Source organism: Anas acuta, chromosome 1 (genome assembly GCF_963932015.1).
Source record: "Anas acuta chromosome 1, bAnaAcu1.1, whole genome shotgun sequence".
Lineage (NCBI taxonomy): Eukaryota > Metazoa > Chordata > Aves > Anseriformes > Anatidae > Anas > Anas acuta.
The window spans coordinates 147,490,747-147,508,833 of NC_088979.1; the positions used below are offsets into that span (position 1 = coordinate 147,490,747).

Below are 18,087 nucleotides of genomic sequence, written 5' to 3' on the forward strand. Positions count from 1 at the left end.
CTGACGTCTTCACTGGCATTAGTGCTAACTGACTGCTCAGAGAGACTCGTGAAACACGGTATTACTCAACTTGAAGATTAAGACTGAGGGTCCCATTTCTTGCTGCTTGTAAATTAGGGTGAGATTTCACTTCCCATATTTGAACAGCATTTTATTCTGCAGAAAGCCTGAACTCTGAATAGAATTTATTGCAAGACAAAATACAAATAACTGCGAGTACAGATTGGTAGAAAGTCAGAAGTATAGAGAGTTACCTCTCATTTTGGGCTGTACTGCACTGCTTGAAATACAGGCACATTTAGTTGAGCATTTGTGATGAAGAAAAGGTTTTTTTCTGAAAGCTGGGATGATTCTGTGAGTCAGCTAAAAAGTTAGTTACCAAAAGACTCCCAGCTGGCTTACTGGAGCTGGGGAGCTCTGTCGTCCCCAGAGCTTGCGGTTAGGACAAGAAAGCAGGTGAGGCTTAAGGAAAGGCTGGACCTGGAGCTTAGGGATGTGGTGTAGTGGGTGGCATTGGTAGTAGGGTGATGGTTGGACCAGATGATCTTGGAGGTCTTTTCCAACCTTCGTGATTCTGTGATTCTATAGCAACAAATAAAAACTCCCATGGGTTGTCAGTCTGTGGATCAGAACTGAAAAGTTAGAAACCCTGTATCAAGCTATGCACCATCGTTTAAATATATTTTGGTTCTTCTGCCATAATATATTAAACATGCATTCCTCTTCCTGACTTTTGCATAATGCTTTACATGCTTGTAGAAAGTGGAAGAGCCATATCACTTATTGATGTTCTCTGACAAGCTCTGGCAGCTTTAATGCAGTAAAGCTGCTACTTACAGGACTGTAGGGCTTTCAGATCCCCATTTTCTTTAGATATTTCAGTGCTATTTGCATAAATGAAATGTGTATGTTCTGTGCTAAGTTTATTGTTCCTGAGAGATGGCTTTGATGGCTAATTATTGCAACTTTGAACTATTTAAATAGAAGTGGGTTTAGTTTGATTTCCCGTTTTCCTTTCTATATTACATCTGTGCAAAACAATGCAATTATTTGCATAGTAAAGTTCTAATACTAAACACGGTATTGTATAATTTTTCTTTTTTAATTTTGATATCATTTAATTTTTCAATAATTGTTCTTCAGTATGTCCTTTTCTTTAATGTGACTTGAAAGCAGTAAAGATTTGACTTTTCCAAGCTAGGCTCGAGTGTTTCTTAGCTATTGTCCAGAGGATACAAAACCCAGGCATAATACCCTCATCAGCAATCAGCTCCACGTTTCCATAATATCTGGAAAGACACAGAGGCGAAAGTTAGGTTCTCTTCAAATGCTACAGCCTTAGGTTAACTTCACTTTCCCAACGAAGAAATTGTCTAAGCAATAAAGACACTTGTTAGGTGTACAGGCTGGAGAGTATTATTGCTGAGCTCATTCGCTCTGTAAAAACTTAGCAGCAGTAAGGCAAAAGGTGCTATAAAGCCATGAGACTTCCTTAATTGTTTCTTTCCACCGTAAAAGTAAGGCCATGGGGTAAATGAAGGGAACAGGGGGGATTTGTGTGTGCGCGCTATTTAGTAGCAAGGATTTTAAATGTAGGGGTTTTTATTATTATTTTATTACTTTAGGAAATGGCTGTGGTTTGAACATTATGCCCAAATTAATTTTTGGAAGAGAAGATACATTCTGGCTGTACTAAAAAGTATTTGTTTTTGTTTTTTTTTCCCTGAAGGTATTCACCACTCTGTCCGTGACTAAGCGTTCTGGTGAAAATACTCTCATGGCTGGTTGCTGAGGTTAAAGACCCCCATTCTTGTTATTGCCAGAGACTGACTTTAATCACTGTGGCTGACTTGTGCACTTCAGAAGAGAGGTTTTGAGAGAAGTCATCCTCAGAAGTCTGCAGAAGTGTGTACATCTTAACCAGAGCGCTCCATTCGTCTGAGGAAAAGAGCTCTGCGGGAGTCAGTCACTAGTGGTGATGGGCTGGCAATCAGCAAAGCAATGGGCATATTGAACTCTCCAGCTGTTGTTTGGCAGGGCATTTAACAAATGCTTTCATGAAGTCATAGCCTAAAACCTGCATTGTCTGGTGGGCAGTGATGGAAGAACTGCTGGCACAGCTGAGCAACAACTTTTTTCTTTTTTACTTCTTTAGTTTGCTACCTGAACAAAGAGCATCCTAACTCCAAAATGTCACCACAAGTTCAGATAACTGTGTAGTGCCCCTGTGTACCGGGTTTTAACACTGCAAGTACAAGTCCTCCTTGTGAACATGCATTTTCCCCGATCAGAGCTGTGTACCAACAGAGGGGAAATTATCTGCATGTTTGATCACGAGGAAGAAGCTATCACTGAAAGAAGTGTCGTACCATCTAGAATAACATCTCTTTGCTTTCAGAACAACTTTTCTCTTGACTTTTTAGAGATGCTTATTTATAAAAATGTTCTGGGTGAGAAAGAGAATAGTTTTTATCAAAGCCTTGTCATACATAAACTTTTTTATTTTCATAGTAACAAAGTTGTATATAACAGATCTGAGCTGTATCTTGCAGCTTCTGTGATAATAGTTAGTCCACTTTAGAATTGACAGAATCCCGATTTGAATGGATTATACTTTGAAGTGTGTTATATAACAACTGTATCAAATCTGAATAAATTCTTCCTTTTCAGGTGAGCAGTTGTATACTGCACGGTTTCAGGTGTGGACTGGCCACTTTAAACACAGTTGTATAGAGGCTTTCCTTCAAACTGGGGAAAACCACCCCCACTCAATCTCTGAAAACCTATAGTGAAAATCCTGTGTAGACAAGGCCTAAGAACTAGATTTAGTTCCATGTATGTTTTGTTTTGTATTCAATTAAGAAGACAATACTTCTGAAATGGAGGTTTCCATGAAAAGTACAGGCAAGCTCACTCTCTTGCTGGATAAACTCCATCCGTATTTACCAGGAAGTGGTAAAATGCCTCTTTGTAACGGAAATGATTGTGCTTTTTGATCTGGTTTTTCATTTCCCTCTCTTTTAGCAGGAAGGTTCAGATTACTTTAATTAAATGGTTCTTGGGAGTTCATTGCGGTGTGAAAATGGGGTAAATTCTTCCTCCCTGTGGGCAGAACACCTTGTGCCTAAACTTCTACCCAGCAACAAATCCATGGTTTTCTACTGAGATTCCTGGAATGGTGCTTTAAGTTATTTTTATAAAGTAATATGTAATGGAAGGATTTTTTTTTTAAGTTTTATATATCATCAAGAATGGTCTGTTGTGTTGTTTTTCTGGCCAGTTTATTAAATAAATTGAATGTTTGCACGAACAGGTGCTGGCTTTGATGGCTCTTCGGGGAAAAGAAAGCAGGGGATAGCAAGATGACTTTTTCAATGGGCCAGCAGAGGGCACTTTGATAATCCCAGCTGTGATTCCTTTAAGTCTTTTGAGTTTTGAAGGCAGGATTCTTCTCTGGAAACAGGGTGTGGGGCTATTTCATGTGCAATTTTTGCATGTTAAACATATCAGGACATGCTTAAAAATAAGGAATGAACTAGGACCAACTCTACCAGTGCTTGCACAGGTTACTGTCTGTGTGTGTTCTGGAAAGCCAGGAGTACAGGTTCTTGCACTGTTCAGCAGTTCAGCTCTTCATATTGAAGCGCAGGAACAGCGTTATTTTCAAGTGTGTCTACAAGAAGGTCTGATCCTGCCATGTAGGGAATAAAGATGTGTAATGAGCCTGTGTTAGCATGTAGGGAATAAAGACATACACGAGCACAGCTTTGCAAGATTGGACCAAATGTACCTGTTCTTTCTCATGGGTCTTGTTCTCAGTGTTGATGTACATTGCTACATTAATGACGTAATTCAGAAAAGGGGTTTTATTACTTTTAATTGACTTTAAACTTAAGTCTTTTTTTGTTTTTCTTCTTCTTCATAGGGCTTTTTCTTTTCTTCCTCCAGAAGGAAAATATTTTCTGGTGTGTATTTTTGTCATCTGTGTGTGATGATAGAGATACACGATAACGTCTCCATCTCCACCTTGAGACTTCAGTGGGAGCTGGCCAGGGCACGCAGCAACAGACCTGCTACTTAGGCAGCACTGCTTCTTCCCTTGTGCTCCTGTGGGTGCGAACTGTGAGATGGGGTGACTTAAGGCCTCTCTGGATAAATTCTTCTTTCAGTGGTGCTTTGAGGCGCCTGGGTGTTGGAAAGAAGATCCCGGAGAGTCTGCAGGCCATAAGCAAACGCTGTTTGGTGTTTTAGTGAAACTGTTTCCCAAGAGTGGGCTTCTTGTCCCAACACCATCGGTGTATTTAACCCAAACTAACAAAACACACGACTTGCAAGTTCCTGTGTGGTGCAGGCAGGCTGTGGCAGAGCGGTGTGTGGTGGGGGCACAGCAGGTCAGCGCCTCGGTGGCATAGGGGATGCAGGAAACTTGCAGCAGCCTCGCTCGTGCTTTTCTTGGCTCTGCTGGCACTGTTTCTCCCTTAGCTGTACGGCTGCTAAAAATACCTGCTTAAGTTAATAGCTGGTGTTTGCACTGAGCTGGTAAGCCTGCACTGGTCACTCCAACACCGCATGCTGAAACTGCTACTCATTGCACATTTACTGCTGAAACGAGACTTTGAGGTTCCCCTTTGGTAGCTGCAGTCAGATGGTAATGCCCGCTGCACACATGCTACCTCTTCCTTAGCACAACGATTTTGCTGATCAGGAAGAGCATCCACGCAGCTGAGCTGGGCTCGACAGCTCACAAGCCGCGAGGTTGCCCCTGAGCCTCCTCTTCTCCAGGCTAAACAACCCCAGCTCCCTCAGCCGCTCCTCGTAAGACTTGTTCTCCAGACCCCTCACCAGCTTTGGACACGCTCCAGGGCCTCGATGTCCTTGTGGTAGTGAGGGGCCAAAGACTGAACACAGTACTTGAGGTGCGGCCTCACCAGAGCTGAGTACAGGGGGACGATCACTTCCCTAGTCCTGCTGACCTCACTGCTTCTTATACAAGCCAGGATGCTGTTGGCCTTCTTGGCCACCTGAGCACACTGCTGGCTCATGTTCAGCCAACCATCCACCATCAACCAGGTCCTTCTCTGCCAGGCAGCTTTCCAGCCACCCAGCTCCCAGCCAGTAGCGCTGTTGGGGCTGTTGTGCAGCGACAGAGGAGCCTCTTCAGCTACCGGTCCCGCAGTGTCTCACCCAGACGCAGAGAACACAGCCCCTCCACGGCACGATTTCTGATTTTCTCTAAACAACCCTAGATTTCTCCTGCACGTTCCCACTGTCTCTGGCCAATTTCCACCTTCCCAGGTGACCAGTTGGTTCTCAGCTTCTTGTTGTGCCCTTATCAATGGGGGAACGCAAAAAGCAAAGTAACTTTCCAAGATTCGTTTTGGAGAATTAGCAAGCGGGTATTCTTTATTAACAGCGCCGGGTATATGGGGGATAATGCCAGGACATCCCTGGCTCCCAGTGGCAGCTCCCAGGCCACAGGCCGACCTCCTGGCCTGGACCCCAGCCTGGCAGACACTGTTCCTGTCAGCGTGGAGCAGCCATCTCACCTCAGCAGTTTCTCACCACAGGCAGGTGACCTCTGTCAGCGCTGCCACCAGGGGCACCCTGAGACCCTTGCAATGCCACCACAGAGTCACTGTCACCCTATGGCCTCACAAAATTTGGCTGGCCATAAGTGCCCTGAGAGTCGCGCCTGAGTCCAATCCAGCTGTTGGTACTCGAGAGCTCGAGGTCCCATTGCTGGAAGACGAGAGGCGGAGGTGTTGCAGAAAGCACACACGAAGCCCTTTTTGTTGCACACATCCATCAAAGTCCTTTGGTAATGTTATCAAATATATATGCGTATATGTACCCCATCTGTCCTAAGTGTGTTCTTGTGAAGCATAACCTATCACCAGCATATTTGCCATTCTAATAGCAGTGTTTGTAATCCATACTAAGAATATTTACTGCTACAGTACTGTAGACACCTTGGTTGAACCTAGCAAGCTAATGTACATTTGCTGGTAGAATATTTTCTGCCTGGTTCTATCTGTAGTGGTCCTGCTGATGGCACGTGACACGTCGAGGTCCAGCCAGCGACACAAGAGGAGGCATCAAGGTCCTGTCAGTGACCACTGAGGGAGGTGCTGAGGACCGCAGGCTGCTGAGAAGCGCCTGGCACCAGGGCAGAAGACCACAGGGGATGACCATCTCCACGCCAGGGCGGCTGCAAGCAGCATGAACCAGCCCCAGCAGGAGCAGCCAGAGGAGGCACATGGGGACGAGACGTGCCCCATCTGCCTGGGCCAGATGTCTGACCTGGCTCGCATTGACCCTTGCAGGCACTCCTTCTGCCTGGAGTGCATCCATGTCTGGGCCACTGAAAGACTCAACTGCCCAATGTGCCGTGGGCCCATCACGGCCATCATGGGCTTGGTGCCGCCTGCCTAGCGTGACGCCTTATCCCGCTGGCTCCGCAGAAGATTGCAGCGCAATGTGGGGCTGGGGCGGCAACAGTGGCAGAGGAGCCTCTCCAACTATCAGTCCCGCAGTGTCTCGCCCAGGCGCAGGGAGCGCAACCCCTCCATGGAACGACAACTTCAGCGAAGCTTTTCTCGGCACTCGGGGCAGGATGGGTGCGGACTGCCACGGTCTCCGGAGGATGACGACGTCGGGGACATGCTCTGGCTGCCAAGGGTCCAGCTGGAGGAACCGCGGTCTGGTGACCATGCGGGGTCTGGCAACCTGCCAAGGAGATTCGTCCCCAGATTAAGCAGGGTCTGACCTGGGGACGGGCTGGGGGTGGCAGCCACAATTATCCCAGTATTAAATTAGCTTTTCCACCCTGCAAAGCCTCTACCTGCACTTACTCCTGCATTGGTCGGGACGCTGAATGCTGCCCTCACTGCAATTTGGTGTGGGGATGTCTGCTCTGGATGGGGAACGGCTGCGGGGGGGCGGTCCCCAAGGGAGACTGGGGGATGAGGAGTCATTTGGGGGATGAGAAATCATCATGGGAATGGGAAACTGCTGGGGACAGGAGCAGCCACAGCGGTGACCTGGCCCAACTGGGAAAAAGGCTGACAGCAAAAGTCTCCTAAAAGTCTCCTAAAAGCCTGCCAGCTCTGGAACTGGGCCTGGCAACCTGAAGCATCCTTGGCAGGCGCTGCTGGCCTCCTGCAAGGGCAGCCCAAGGGCACTGAGGATCCACCGACTTCCTGAAGAGACCTCCACCAAGGGCAAAGGCAAGGAACTGTAAGAGCAATGGACAAAGAGCAATGGATGGTCTGAGAAGGAGGAATTGCTCTGGGAAAGCTGCCATTCTCAGAGACCAGGAATCACAAAGTATTAGGGATTGGAAGGGACCCTGAAAGATCATCTAGTCTGATCCCCCGGCCGGAGCAAGAACACCTATCATATCACACAGGAACGGGTCCAGGAGGGTTTAGAAAGTCTCCAGAGAAGGAGACCCCACAACCCATTCATGGGTAGCCTGTTCCAGTGCTGTCACCCTCACTGTAAAAACCGTTTTGTCTCATATTTAAGCAGAACCGCCCATGTTCCAGCTTGCACCCATTGCCCCTTGTCCTGTCGTTGGATGTCACCGAGGAGAGCCTGGCTCTGTCCTCATGACCCTTGTCCTTGACATATTTATAAACATTAACAAGGTCACCTGCAATACATGGCATAATAATTCGTGTCAAGAAGATGGTTGGTATTAATAAAGAAGGGGGAGATGTGGGAGTGTGGCCATGGAGGTCAGCAAGCCCCGTGGTTGGTGATAACATCAGACGCTTATCGATGAGGCCATCAGGAACGTAAAGGAGTTTAGAGGGCACAAAGAAGGGCGATTCAGGAGACGCCATGGCCATGCCGTCTCGGGTTGCTTGTTCTCCAGCCGCTGAGGCGTGGAAGTTTCTGGGCGTTTTCTGTTGCCGGGCAAAGTTGTTTGACCAATGAGAAGTTGTTTTGAAAAGAACTGCTGTGGGGAGGAGCGTATGTTATATATGGAGGGGTAGCTCGTGTGGAGAAAATGGCTGATATTAATACAGAAGGGGGAGATTTGAGAGTGTGGCCATGGGGGTGGGAAAGCCCCGGGGTTAATGATAACATCAGACTCTTAACGATGAGGCTATCAGGAATGTAAAAGAGCTTAGAGGGAACAAAGAAGGGTGATTCAGGTTGCTTGTTCTCCAGCCCTTAAGGCATGGAAGTTTCTGGGTGTTTGCCGTTGCTGTTATTTGCAAATTTGTTTGACCAATGAAAAGTTGTTTTTGAAAAGGACTGCTATGGGGAGAAGGGTATAAGAGAAGAGCCTGTCCTCAAGATAAAAAAAAAAAAAAAGGCAACACGATGAAGTTATGTCAATAAAGAAGCAGAAAGAAGGAATGAAAAGGAACAGGCTGGCAGAATGGAGACCAGGACGGGAACAGGCACATTGATCACCTCTGCAAACCGCTCAGAGAAGCTCTTACAGAAAGTTTCTGGAAATGGCACTCTGGAGCTGGAGAGAAGCTCAAGCTGAGAGAAGTGGACCCATGCACACAGCTGCCCCTCGCTGGTAAGCAGCTGCGCATTATGGAGAATCATACGCCCTTAGGAACAAAGACTGTCCTGGTAACCTTACAGCTTCTTCTCCTTATTAACAATCAGACAATTTACGATCCTGAAATATAGGACCCAGTTGAGGTCAAGGTGTGGGACTCTGCAACTGAAAACGAGAAGGTTGCAGTGGAATTGCTCGGCACCTGGCGAGCAGTCTCTAGGGCCTTAAAGAGCCGTGTGGGGCCACAGTCAGACACGAGCGGTTTGCCAGATGGTGAGGGAGCTGCGGGCTCCTTTACTGCTACGCCATCAGCCCCTCTGCAGGCCTGTGCTGTTCCGCCCCCTGGTGACCTGGAGGTGCCTTTTGAACCACGCCCTATTGGCCTTGAAAAGGAGACGAATAGGTTTTTCTTCGATCCGGGAAGATTAGGATACAGAAGGCCCGAAGGCCGAGTTGCTTGACAACTTAAAAAATGGAGACTGTTATAAGCCATGGAAAATGTGGGAGCACTTCAACCAGGGCAGCTATGCTCCCCCAGTCATGGACATTGATAGTCATAGACTTAAAGGATTGTTTGTTACATTTTCTGATTGTACATATGTATAGGCATACTCGGGTTTAGTATGTAAAAGCACTGTTCAGTATATTTAGAAGGTTTGATGTTCGTGTGTGCGTGTTGGTAGAGCATAGACTCCCTGCGCACCCAGCACTGTTTACTTGTCTTTTATAAATATTACTAAATTCAGATTGAGTTGAGACTTCATTTATAACACACCCCTTCGTCTCCTCTTCTCCAAGCTAAAGAGAAGCAGCTCCCTCAGCTTCTCCTCGTAAGGAAGATGCTCCTCTCCCTTAATCATCCACGTGGCTCTGCACTGGACTCTCAGTGTCGATCAGTGCTAAGTAACAGAAAGGACACAAAACAATTTGTCTAATCCTATGGCAAGGCACATTTGCATATATTCCACCTTCTGTGCTTTTTTTGCTCGTTACAAGCATGTTTATTTACAAAAACATTCTTCCACTCTGAATCCAGGATCTTTGCAAAATTATTTCTTTCAAAACATGGACTTCATCACTTTGTAGTCTTATATACACATAGTCACGTTGGGTTGCACATGAATTGAGTATTCTTTCCTCAGATTGCTTAGGAAGACGATGACGAAGAACGCGTGGCAGGGTAAGAGCTGCAACCTTGACTAGGCTGGGAACAGGTACGTGAGCAATCAGCTGGTGTGCTGTGAAGTACCTTTGAAGGTAAAGTCATGGTGGAAATCAAAGCAACCTGAAAAGGAACCTGGTGGGGAGGTTGCCCTAGAACACTTTAAAGCAGTGTCTCTGATTTAGACATGTTGCCTCCTACGAGTTAGACAGAAGAAAAGGTGTTCTGGAGTCTCTTGTAGTGGGAGGAACGGAACCAACCTGCACTGAAATCTCACAGAGCTTTAAACCTCCGTGTTGATACATACTGACTTTTGCTTTAATCTGCTGATGTCTTTCCTCCCTTTTATTCTTCACTTATTTATTTATTTATTTTTATTTTTTTTTCAGTTTTAGACCTGTCTTGGGGAGTTCTCTTAAAGCTTGTTTTTAGCTGTCCAAAACTTGTGGGAAAGGCAAACAAGGAGCCTGATTTCTCACAAAAAGAGCTATGGTGAAAGAAGTGAAGTTAGCAGGAAGCTGACACGACAGAAAACATGGAAGGCTGTGGGTTTTTTTTCCCCCGCCTTACAGAAAACTCCCTGTCACAGGATGTCATGGTCTAAAAATGTAACTATGCAGAAAAAGAGATTTATCATAAGCATGCCAGTTGGGAGGTTAATATAATAATGACCTGGCTGTAGCTTATGGTGTAGATGCCCTTAAACCACAGAGTGCTGGAAGCTTAGGTGGGTAACTTGCAAGAAGCAACCCTCTGTATATTTGATGTTTTTATAACCTTTATTGTATGTTTTGTATTGTTAATGTTAGGTTTATGTTATTGTATACCCATTACCTAATCATCTTGTTCTGGGTGAAGGGACATCAGATTAAAGACGTCTATGGCATAGGCTCTTCATGCTTGGATTCCCCTCCTTGGGCTCTGCTTTGCAGAAGCCTTACAAAACTGAGCGACTGTTTCGTGGTCTGATTGAGACTTGAGCTCCCCCTGCCTCAGAGCTTGCTGCTCCCAAGTTCTGCCAGGGATGAGCTGGAAGGAGGGCGATGTGATGACTGAACCTCAAAGGTTCCTCACTGGGCCCCTTCCCCAGAGATGTCTTCGGTCTGCTCTGGTGTTTTCATCCCTCTATGGCATCTCCCCTGTCCACCTCCCGGGGTCAGCATTGACCCTCCTGAGCAGCTCCTGCCTTTCTGCCTGTCTAAACTGAGCCAAGAGCAGGACTTTTAGGGGCTAAACAAGCAGTGCGGAATAATAAGGGGTGAACTTATACCAAACCCATATAAATCACATTGAAATTTAATTAAATATCTTCCCAGGATCTTTTGAACTGTTGAACCAAGTTGGCTGAAAAGGCATCTTTCTCTGAATCTCTACAACACAAACATTTGATACTTTGAAGTAGAAAAAGAAACATTTCTGAGTGAAGTGTTGGAGTTAACAAAAGATTTCCTTTCATACAAGTTATCGCTAGCCCTGCAGCTTATGTGCAAGGTAATTTATTTCCATTTCGGAGTCATTCTGATATTGCACAGATGTTGCAAGGCACATTTGTACTGCTGCTAAAGAGTATTTGTCCTCTTCCAGCTGCGCTGTGAGTTGAAGTGATGGTGTTGGCATGCCCAAAAGGCATTATCCTGTCTGCCCGAGATCTTCCAGCCACCAGCCTCTACGTAACACAGCCTCTCAGCGCAGATCCTCTTGTGGACAGCTGCAGGGAAGTCCCTGTCTGTCTGCCCTGGCTGCCTACGCCAACCACAGTGAACACAGGAGGTTTATAATCATTGTCTCTGGAGGGTGATTTGTACTGGAAACCACGAGCTCAGTTTCCTTCTGTGCTCGCTGCTGACACACTTTTTGTAGAGAAAGCGATGCAACCCAGCTGGCCCTGCCTCCATCTGGTACTTAGCCTGGTAGGTTTCCCATGTAGCCCTTCCCCTCTTCTTTTTAAAGGTTGTTCCTCAAAGAGGATAAACCCCATCAAAACAAAATAGGGAAATATATTAAGAATCAAAACCAGGAGAAATAGGAATTGCCACCAAGGAGTAGTGTTCTGCACTTTCCCTCCTCCCTCAGGTTGTTTTTTTGGGGGGCTGATGAGGCTCATGAGGCAGCCAGTAGTGGGGTGGGAAGACAGGAGAATACGGTCGACCCTTTTGGTGACAGAACTGATCTAATAGATCAGCTCAGCCCGCTTCACATCAAGAGGAGGTAAAAATCCAATGCCTAAAACCTGGCAAAGTGGGAACTTTATTACCCTGGCTATTGGAATTCCAGCGTGTGCCCTTGTCATTTCAGTTTTATAGCTTTATTCTGCCCTCGCTTCCAGTTCTCATTCCTGAGCATCGGTTTCCTCCCCCTGAACCGAGGGACAGGCAGTGGTTTTCTTGCTGATCTGGAGTTCAGCAGGCAGTGGTGGTCACAGATCGGACTGGCCACCCCCGCGGTGGGACAGCAGGTTCGGGTCAGGCAACCACAACGGGAACTGCGTCGCTGTAGGATGGCTGTGGACACTGCAGATTTGTGGAGAGCTCTCAGAAATTTCAGCAGCTTGCATCCTTGTGATTTCTTCTCATACTTGCTGCTGAGCCTTAAATCCCACAGATACAATCTTCTGGTAGCGTTTCGCCCTTTTTCTGTGGTGGGTGGAAGTGTAAAAATATTGGGGTTAGCGCTTGAGGGGATAGAGACAGAGAGAGAGACATATCTTGCCCTTAAAGATCTTCGTTGTTACATTTTAAACAAAATTTTACTTGAATTTTGTGTGATGTGGGAGTTTGGCACAGAGAGTCAGCTTTATCTGCCTGATCCCTCATCACCCAACTTGACAGCAAACACTCAGAGGAAGATGGCACTTAGTAGAAAGTCTTCCTGAGCATCTCAAGTTTTCTACTGCAAAGCTGCTTTCTCTTTCCATGGCACCAGTGCTATGCAACTTACACTGGGGAGAGGGGCTTCTTTCACGCTGAGGCGAGTCAGAAGTGGAAGCCATTGAAATACAAGGCGGATTTCTGTAGTATTTGTATTGCCGTGCCAGTGTCAACAAAGACCAGGGTATGGCAGTGCTGGCTGTGGTCCAAATTTGTAGGTCAAGTTGGGTTTTCTGCACCATTTGGGAGCTGCAGCTGCAAGTGTCTAAGACAGGTGAGGTATCTTGCCGTGTGGAGATGCTGGCACCTTTCCACGGGTTATAGCAGAACCCTCTGCTCCTTTGCAAGGTAGGTACCCACCTTTTAAATGGCTAAAGACAGACAAGACACCTCCCAGCCCACGGGGTGTGAAGCCTCAGCAGAATTGACAGCTCTGGGATGTGATTTAATGTAATATTTTGCTGGAGGCAGGTTTCTGCGCTCTGTGTGAGGAGGAGCCGTCTCTGTATCTCAGTTACTTAATCCTGTTAATAGAAATAGAGAACTTTTGTTGCGATGCCACCGAGCTACCTCCAGCTGGCATTAAAAGCTGCCATCCTGGCGGACAGACAAGCCCGGGGCTCCCGAAATTAACTTAATCAGGTGAATCGATACACTGATCTCAGCTGCGTCAGGCAGGAGATTCGACTACTGCCCTACTGCCCTGTCAATACCTGTGAACACATTAAATTGATTCCTTCCAGCCTTTTTTTTATAACTTGTCTTTATAGGATTGTCAGTGGGTTGTTGCTAGTATGATGCTTTTTTTTTTTTTCTTTAACAGACTCCAAAGACCAAAGTATCTAACTCATATGACTTGTTAATTAAAGTCATAGTCAACAAGCATAAAATTGTACACAGCCATCCAAAAAAAGAATGTGCAATTTGACATGTATTTTAAGTCGTAACTATCAATAACCAACTTGTTTACAGAAAACAAACCAGCAGAGCAGTTTATAACCTTAAGAAAACTTCACAGAATATTTTTTATTTTTATTTTTTTACGCCTTTGCCTCAGCAAACTGTTCTAGGAGCTCAGCCGAACTGTCGTTATTAACTTGCCCCAAATTGCTGAGACTAACCCACAGCACCCTGACTATCTGGTATATTTTTATACTAAAATGTGTCCTGTAAAAAATCACCAGCTTAGTACAAGTCCAGAGCATTCACGGTTTGCAGCTTGGCGTAGAGATGAAGTGTTCTAGCCGTACGTGGGTACTGGCTGGCGAAGGCAGCGTCTCGCGGGCAGCATCCTCTCCCTCGAGGAGTTACGTGGATTTAGAGCTTCGTTTGCTTTTGCATGTGGAATTACACATCGGGCTACAAAGTCGATGAAATAATTCTGTTTGAGCATTAACTTAGCAGAACGAAATCTTGTTTTATCGAGGATATATTTGTATGTTTTAAACAATGCTGCTTTTTCCTAATAAAAAACAGTGTTACTATTCAAAAGTGGAAAATGGCATTATTATTCACAGTGAAAAATGTCATTGCTGTGCTGATAACTGTTGACAGGTACTTGTCATGGTTTTGTGCTATGATGTGCTAATTATTCTGAAGTTCAATCAGATGGCATTTTGTGTTTTCATTTCAACTGTAACAACACAGTACTTGTGACATGTTGACAAGCACGTGTTTAATTGCTCCGTGGTTATCTTCCAAGCTCATGTGTTTTCCACTTAGTTTGTGAAGAAAGTTGCATAATTAGCTCCAAGGCTACAGGGTATGTTGCTCATTATTGTATTTTCATTTTCGCTTTGGTAATAAACAGAGAATGGTGACAGATGTGAAAGCCCATCTTTGATGCTGAATGCTACCTCAACTGGACTGCGAAGGTGGAGACTCATGGTTGGTCCTGCAAATCAAAGGCATGAAGCACCCATGGTGAGACCCTGTCCTTCTCCTCAACTTCTCTTTGCCTCACTTCCCACTACAGATTAGACGTTTAAGAGGTCACCTAACATGTATCTGGGACAGACTTTATTGTTGGTACCGCTCCAGATTATGTCTGTTGTCCTAGGTGTAACTAGGAGATCAGGATAGGTGCTTGCCCATGGGTGTCTGAGCTGTCAGTCTGCGGCCATAGGCTCAGACTCAGTGGCTCAGGCACTGCTGTCTGGTCCTGCCTCTTATGGACTTGCTGTTATTTGCAGTAATTCCAGTTTCCACTGAGGCTGAAAGCTGCCATATTGAATCCTAGCAAGGAGAACTTTGAGTTAACCTACTAACCAGAGAGAGGTTTGGGAGGAAAAGTCATCACCATCTTTTCTTCTTTCTCCTTTGCAAGGGCGTACTTCAGTTGCTTCTCCAAATCAGGCAGAAGGTTCTTAGGAGGTTGTTGGGTTCATAAAGACATTTACATATGGATTAGGTTGACATCAATCAGGATTCATTACATTCAGTTGTACAGAAGCATTAATTGTGACACTTTTTTATTTTTTTTCTGAAATACATTATATGGATTGTTTTACAGACAGAGCCATTAATCTGTCTCCTCAGTTAGAAAATAGTTTAAGTATAAATTAGGTAGAGTTTTTGCTTGCTGCATGGTTAACTGGGCCCGAGTCAGCCTGTCAGACCCAGGAGTATTGAGACTCCCAGGCACAAGACCACCCCAGAGACCTAAGACCACTTTGCAGCCCAGCTTGCTTTTATCCTTTCAGAAACTGTCTAGATCAGAAGCACAGACGTCCCGCACAAAGTGATTCATACTTGTTGAGAACCTATGTGACAGGGAGAAATGATGAGCTGGTGATAAAAATCATTACCTTGACCTTTCCTACTTTATCTGGAAGAACCAGGTACATGGTTGGGACTCAGCAGATTTCCTTCTGCTCTCCTTGCCAGTGCTGTCAGCCCCATTGGCTTGGCTATCTGCTCTCTGGGTTCATCCTGCCTGTCCATCACAGTGCTGCCTCAGCACGCACCGTCACAAGTAGGCTTAAAGCTGACGGCTTGAAGGGGAGGGAGGTTAGGTCTGACAATGTTCAGGTGAGAGCAGAAGCTTGTGCTTCTTCTGTGGTGTTCAGTGATTGAGCGTTGACAATTTTAATGCTCAAGGACAGTTCTGTCTCATTAATTCTCTCTGTGTTTAGAATTCAGAACAGTCAAAGTGTTTGAAAGACCAGTCAATCAAGCTGTCGTCTTCTCCCTCTTCACCTTTACATTTATAGTTCCCAGCCTTTCCTTGGCTAAACCTCTTATGCTCCAACCTGGGAAGAAAAGCAGGGGCTCCTCAGAAAGGGACAAACTCTGGGACTAAATTTCAGTATGCCTTCGCTGAGCCTTGAGCTGGGGGAGGAAAGGATCTGCCACTGGAGTTACAGGCTTGTGCAACACCACAATTAGATTGACAAGATGCTCCAGCAACAAGTATGCATCCAAAGTTTAATATTTATAGCCTAAAAAATTGTAGAGGGAACAAATTAATTAAAAATGCAACAAAGAAGAATTCAGATGTATTTCTCCTTTCTTTCTTTGCTAATACAAAGACCAGCCCCTGTGGTATGACAGATACCCTTATCTAAGCCTTCTGCTTTTCTCTTGAAATGACCCTAAAGTTATTCTGTTCTGCTTTTCTGCCTCCTAATGCTATTTCTTCAAAAATGGCTTTTCTCCTCATAGGACTAAGTCAATTTTTTTTTTGATATGTAGCCTCTTACTCTGATACTTGAGGGAAAATGCAATCATTTGTTTTCATGCACTGGGGTATTGGCAGTGATCACACTATGGATATACAAGCTATTCCCTGCTTCCCTCTGCGCTGTAACAATTTTTGCACATAATAGCTAGTGAAATGAGTATCTTGTGGTAGAATTAGGAAACATGGAAATAACTAGCAGCGCAATTGCTCCGTCTCTCATGTGGCATGTGCAGTTTAATGTCTTTAGCTTGTTCGAGATTGTTTTACAGTCTTAGTTTCCTGTATTGTGCATTTGCCTGTATTTATTAGACAAACAAGAAAGTAACACTTCTCACATGTACACAAGAATGGCATCCAGCTTGATGGCAGGGAGCCAGTTCAGGAGCTGTGAACTGGTTGTGTATCTTTGTTTTATGTTATTTGGTTTTGTTCCTATATGCTTGTGGATAGCCAATGTTCTTCTTAGTAGTGCTGTGCACGAAAACAGGCAAAAGCGCCTAAGCTTCTACACACACACAGCAGAAAAACAAACTTGAGATTAATCAAATTTTATCTCCAGTGTGCAGCGAGAAAGGAAAATATTACAGTTATGTCAGAGCACTGGGGGGAGCTGCCCTACGCTGGAGATGGTGGGACCACAGAAACAGATAAATTGAGGTTTGCCTTGCAACAGCTTGCACTAGACCTGTTCTGCATATGAATGGCGAGCTCGAGTCCCTGCACTTATCATTTTGGCACCCTTCCTGCATTTAAATATTGTTTTGTCAAGCCTTTCAGCTTTTAAAAATGTAGTGACTGCTGTTCTCCAAACGGCTAGTGAACACAGCGGGGAGCGAGGGATGCCTCTCTCACCCAAATCTCATGTCAGTGTTTTGGGGCTGTTCTGGCATGGGCAGCGATAAATATTTTTGCTCTGTCAGAAGTGGCCTGGCTGCTTGTGGACTTGTCTCCTCCTTGCTGGGGTGGTTAAGGACGAGCCAGTGGATCACCCTGCTTCTCCACGGTGGACTCTGGCCTTTGGGGTTACACCCTGGAAGCCCTCAGGTCTCCCGTGAAGGACTCGCACCAAGCACCCGATGTGCAAGCTTGCTCTTTGGAAGAGCAGCTCAGGGTAGTTACATATGTGTGCTCATAAGATTTACAGTATTTCCCAAAGAAGGTTAGGAGACCTAGCTTATCTGTAGTAAAAGCTGGGATATGTTCCTTCCTCATAAATATTTAAGTTGTTTTCTTAATGGAAGCAGTACTAGTAGGTGTGTCAGCTTACTTTTATCTATATCCCATTAGGCTTAACAGAAAATGTTCTCATTGACTTTGTCTGAAATGCATTTTCAATGCAAAGTAATTAGAAGCCCACCCTTGCTTTATCAAGACATGTTCAAATTGCTTTAGGGGGCAGCAACAAAACCCATCTGTCTCACCATTAAGATATTGAAACAAAGGTAAGCTCAGTAGTGGTCACTGTGCTTTGTAGCAAAAGGCAGCTGCACAAATAAGGATTCCCATTTGGACACTCTCATCTTACATCCTTGCAATAGAACAACTCCAGAAAGGCTTTCTTCAACACTACTGCAAATGGAAAAAACAACCAGAGCTGCATTTGCTACTCTGGAAAAGTGGGAGATGCCCCAGAGAAGTTAATGTAGTTGAGGCCCAGACTTTTTCCAGTGTGGGCTATGAGTTGGCTGAAAGAAATGCAGTTAAACACAAACCTAAGCATGGACTTCTTCATAATGTTGTTCAGTCACTGTCAATGTACTGACACCAGAACTGTTCTTAAAAGTAGCTGGATTACATGCTAATTAGGAGCCTATTTAGTGGCAATGTTCACAATGAACTTTTTCCAGTC

The 18,087-nt window shown here is 45.2% G+C and overlaps 1 protein-coding gene and 1 long non-coding RNA gene across 4 annotated transcripts in view; both read left to right on the forward strand.

The window, feature by feature from the left end:
- TXNRD1 (thioredoxin reductase 1) overlaps positions 1 to 3,310 on the forward strand; it is a 37,538-nt gene extending 34,228 nt beyond the window's left edge. For all 3 annotated transcript variants that reach the window (XM_068664305.1, XM_068664320.1, XM_068664312.1), the window contains one exon: positions 1,730 to 3,310. In XM_068664305.1, the coding sequence (XP_068520406.1) occupies positions 1,730 to 1,792 (63 nt within the window). In that variant the 3' untranslated portion in view covers positions 1,793 to 3,310. The remainder of the gene's footprint in view (positions 1 to 1,729) is intronic.
- Positions 3,311 to 5,972: 2,662 nt separating this feature from the next.
- On the forward strand, positions 5,973 to 16,168 carry LOC137846398 (uncharacterized). Its single transcript, XR_011090482.1, has 3 exons — positions 5,973 to 8,542; positions 9,670 to 11,180; positions 11,274 to 16,168. It is a non-coding gene; the product is annotated as an uncharacterized lncRNA (long non-coding RNA).
- Positions 16,169 to 18,087: the final 1,919 nt, after the last annotated feature.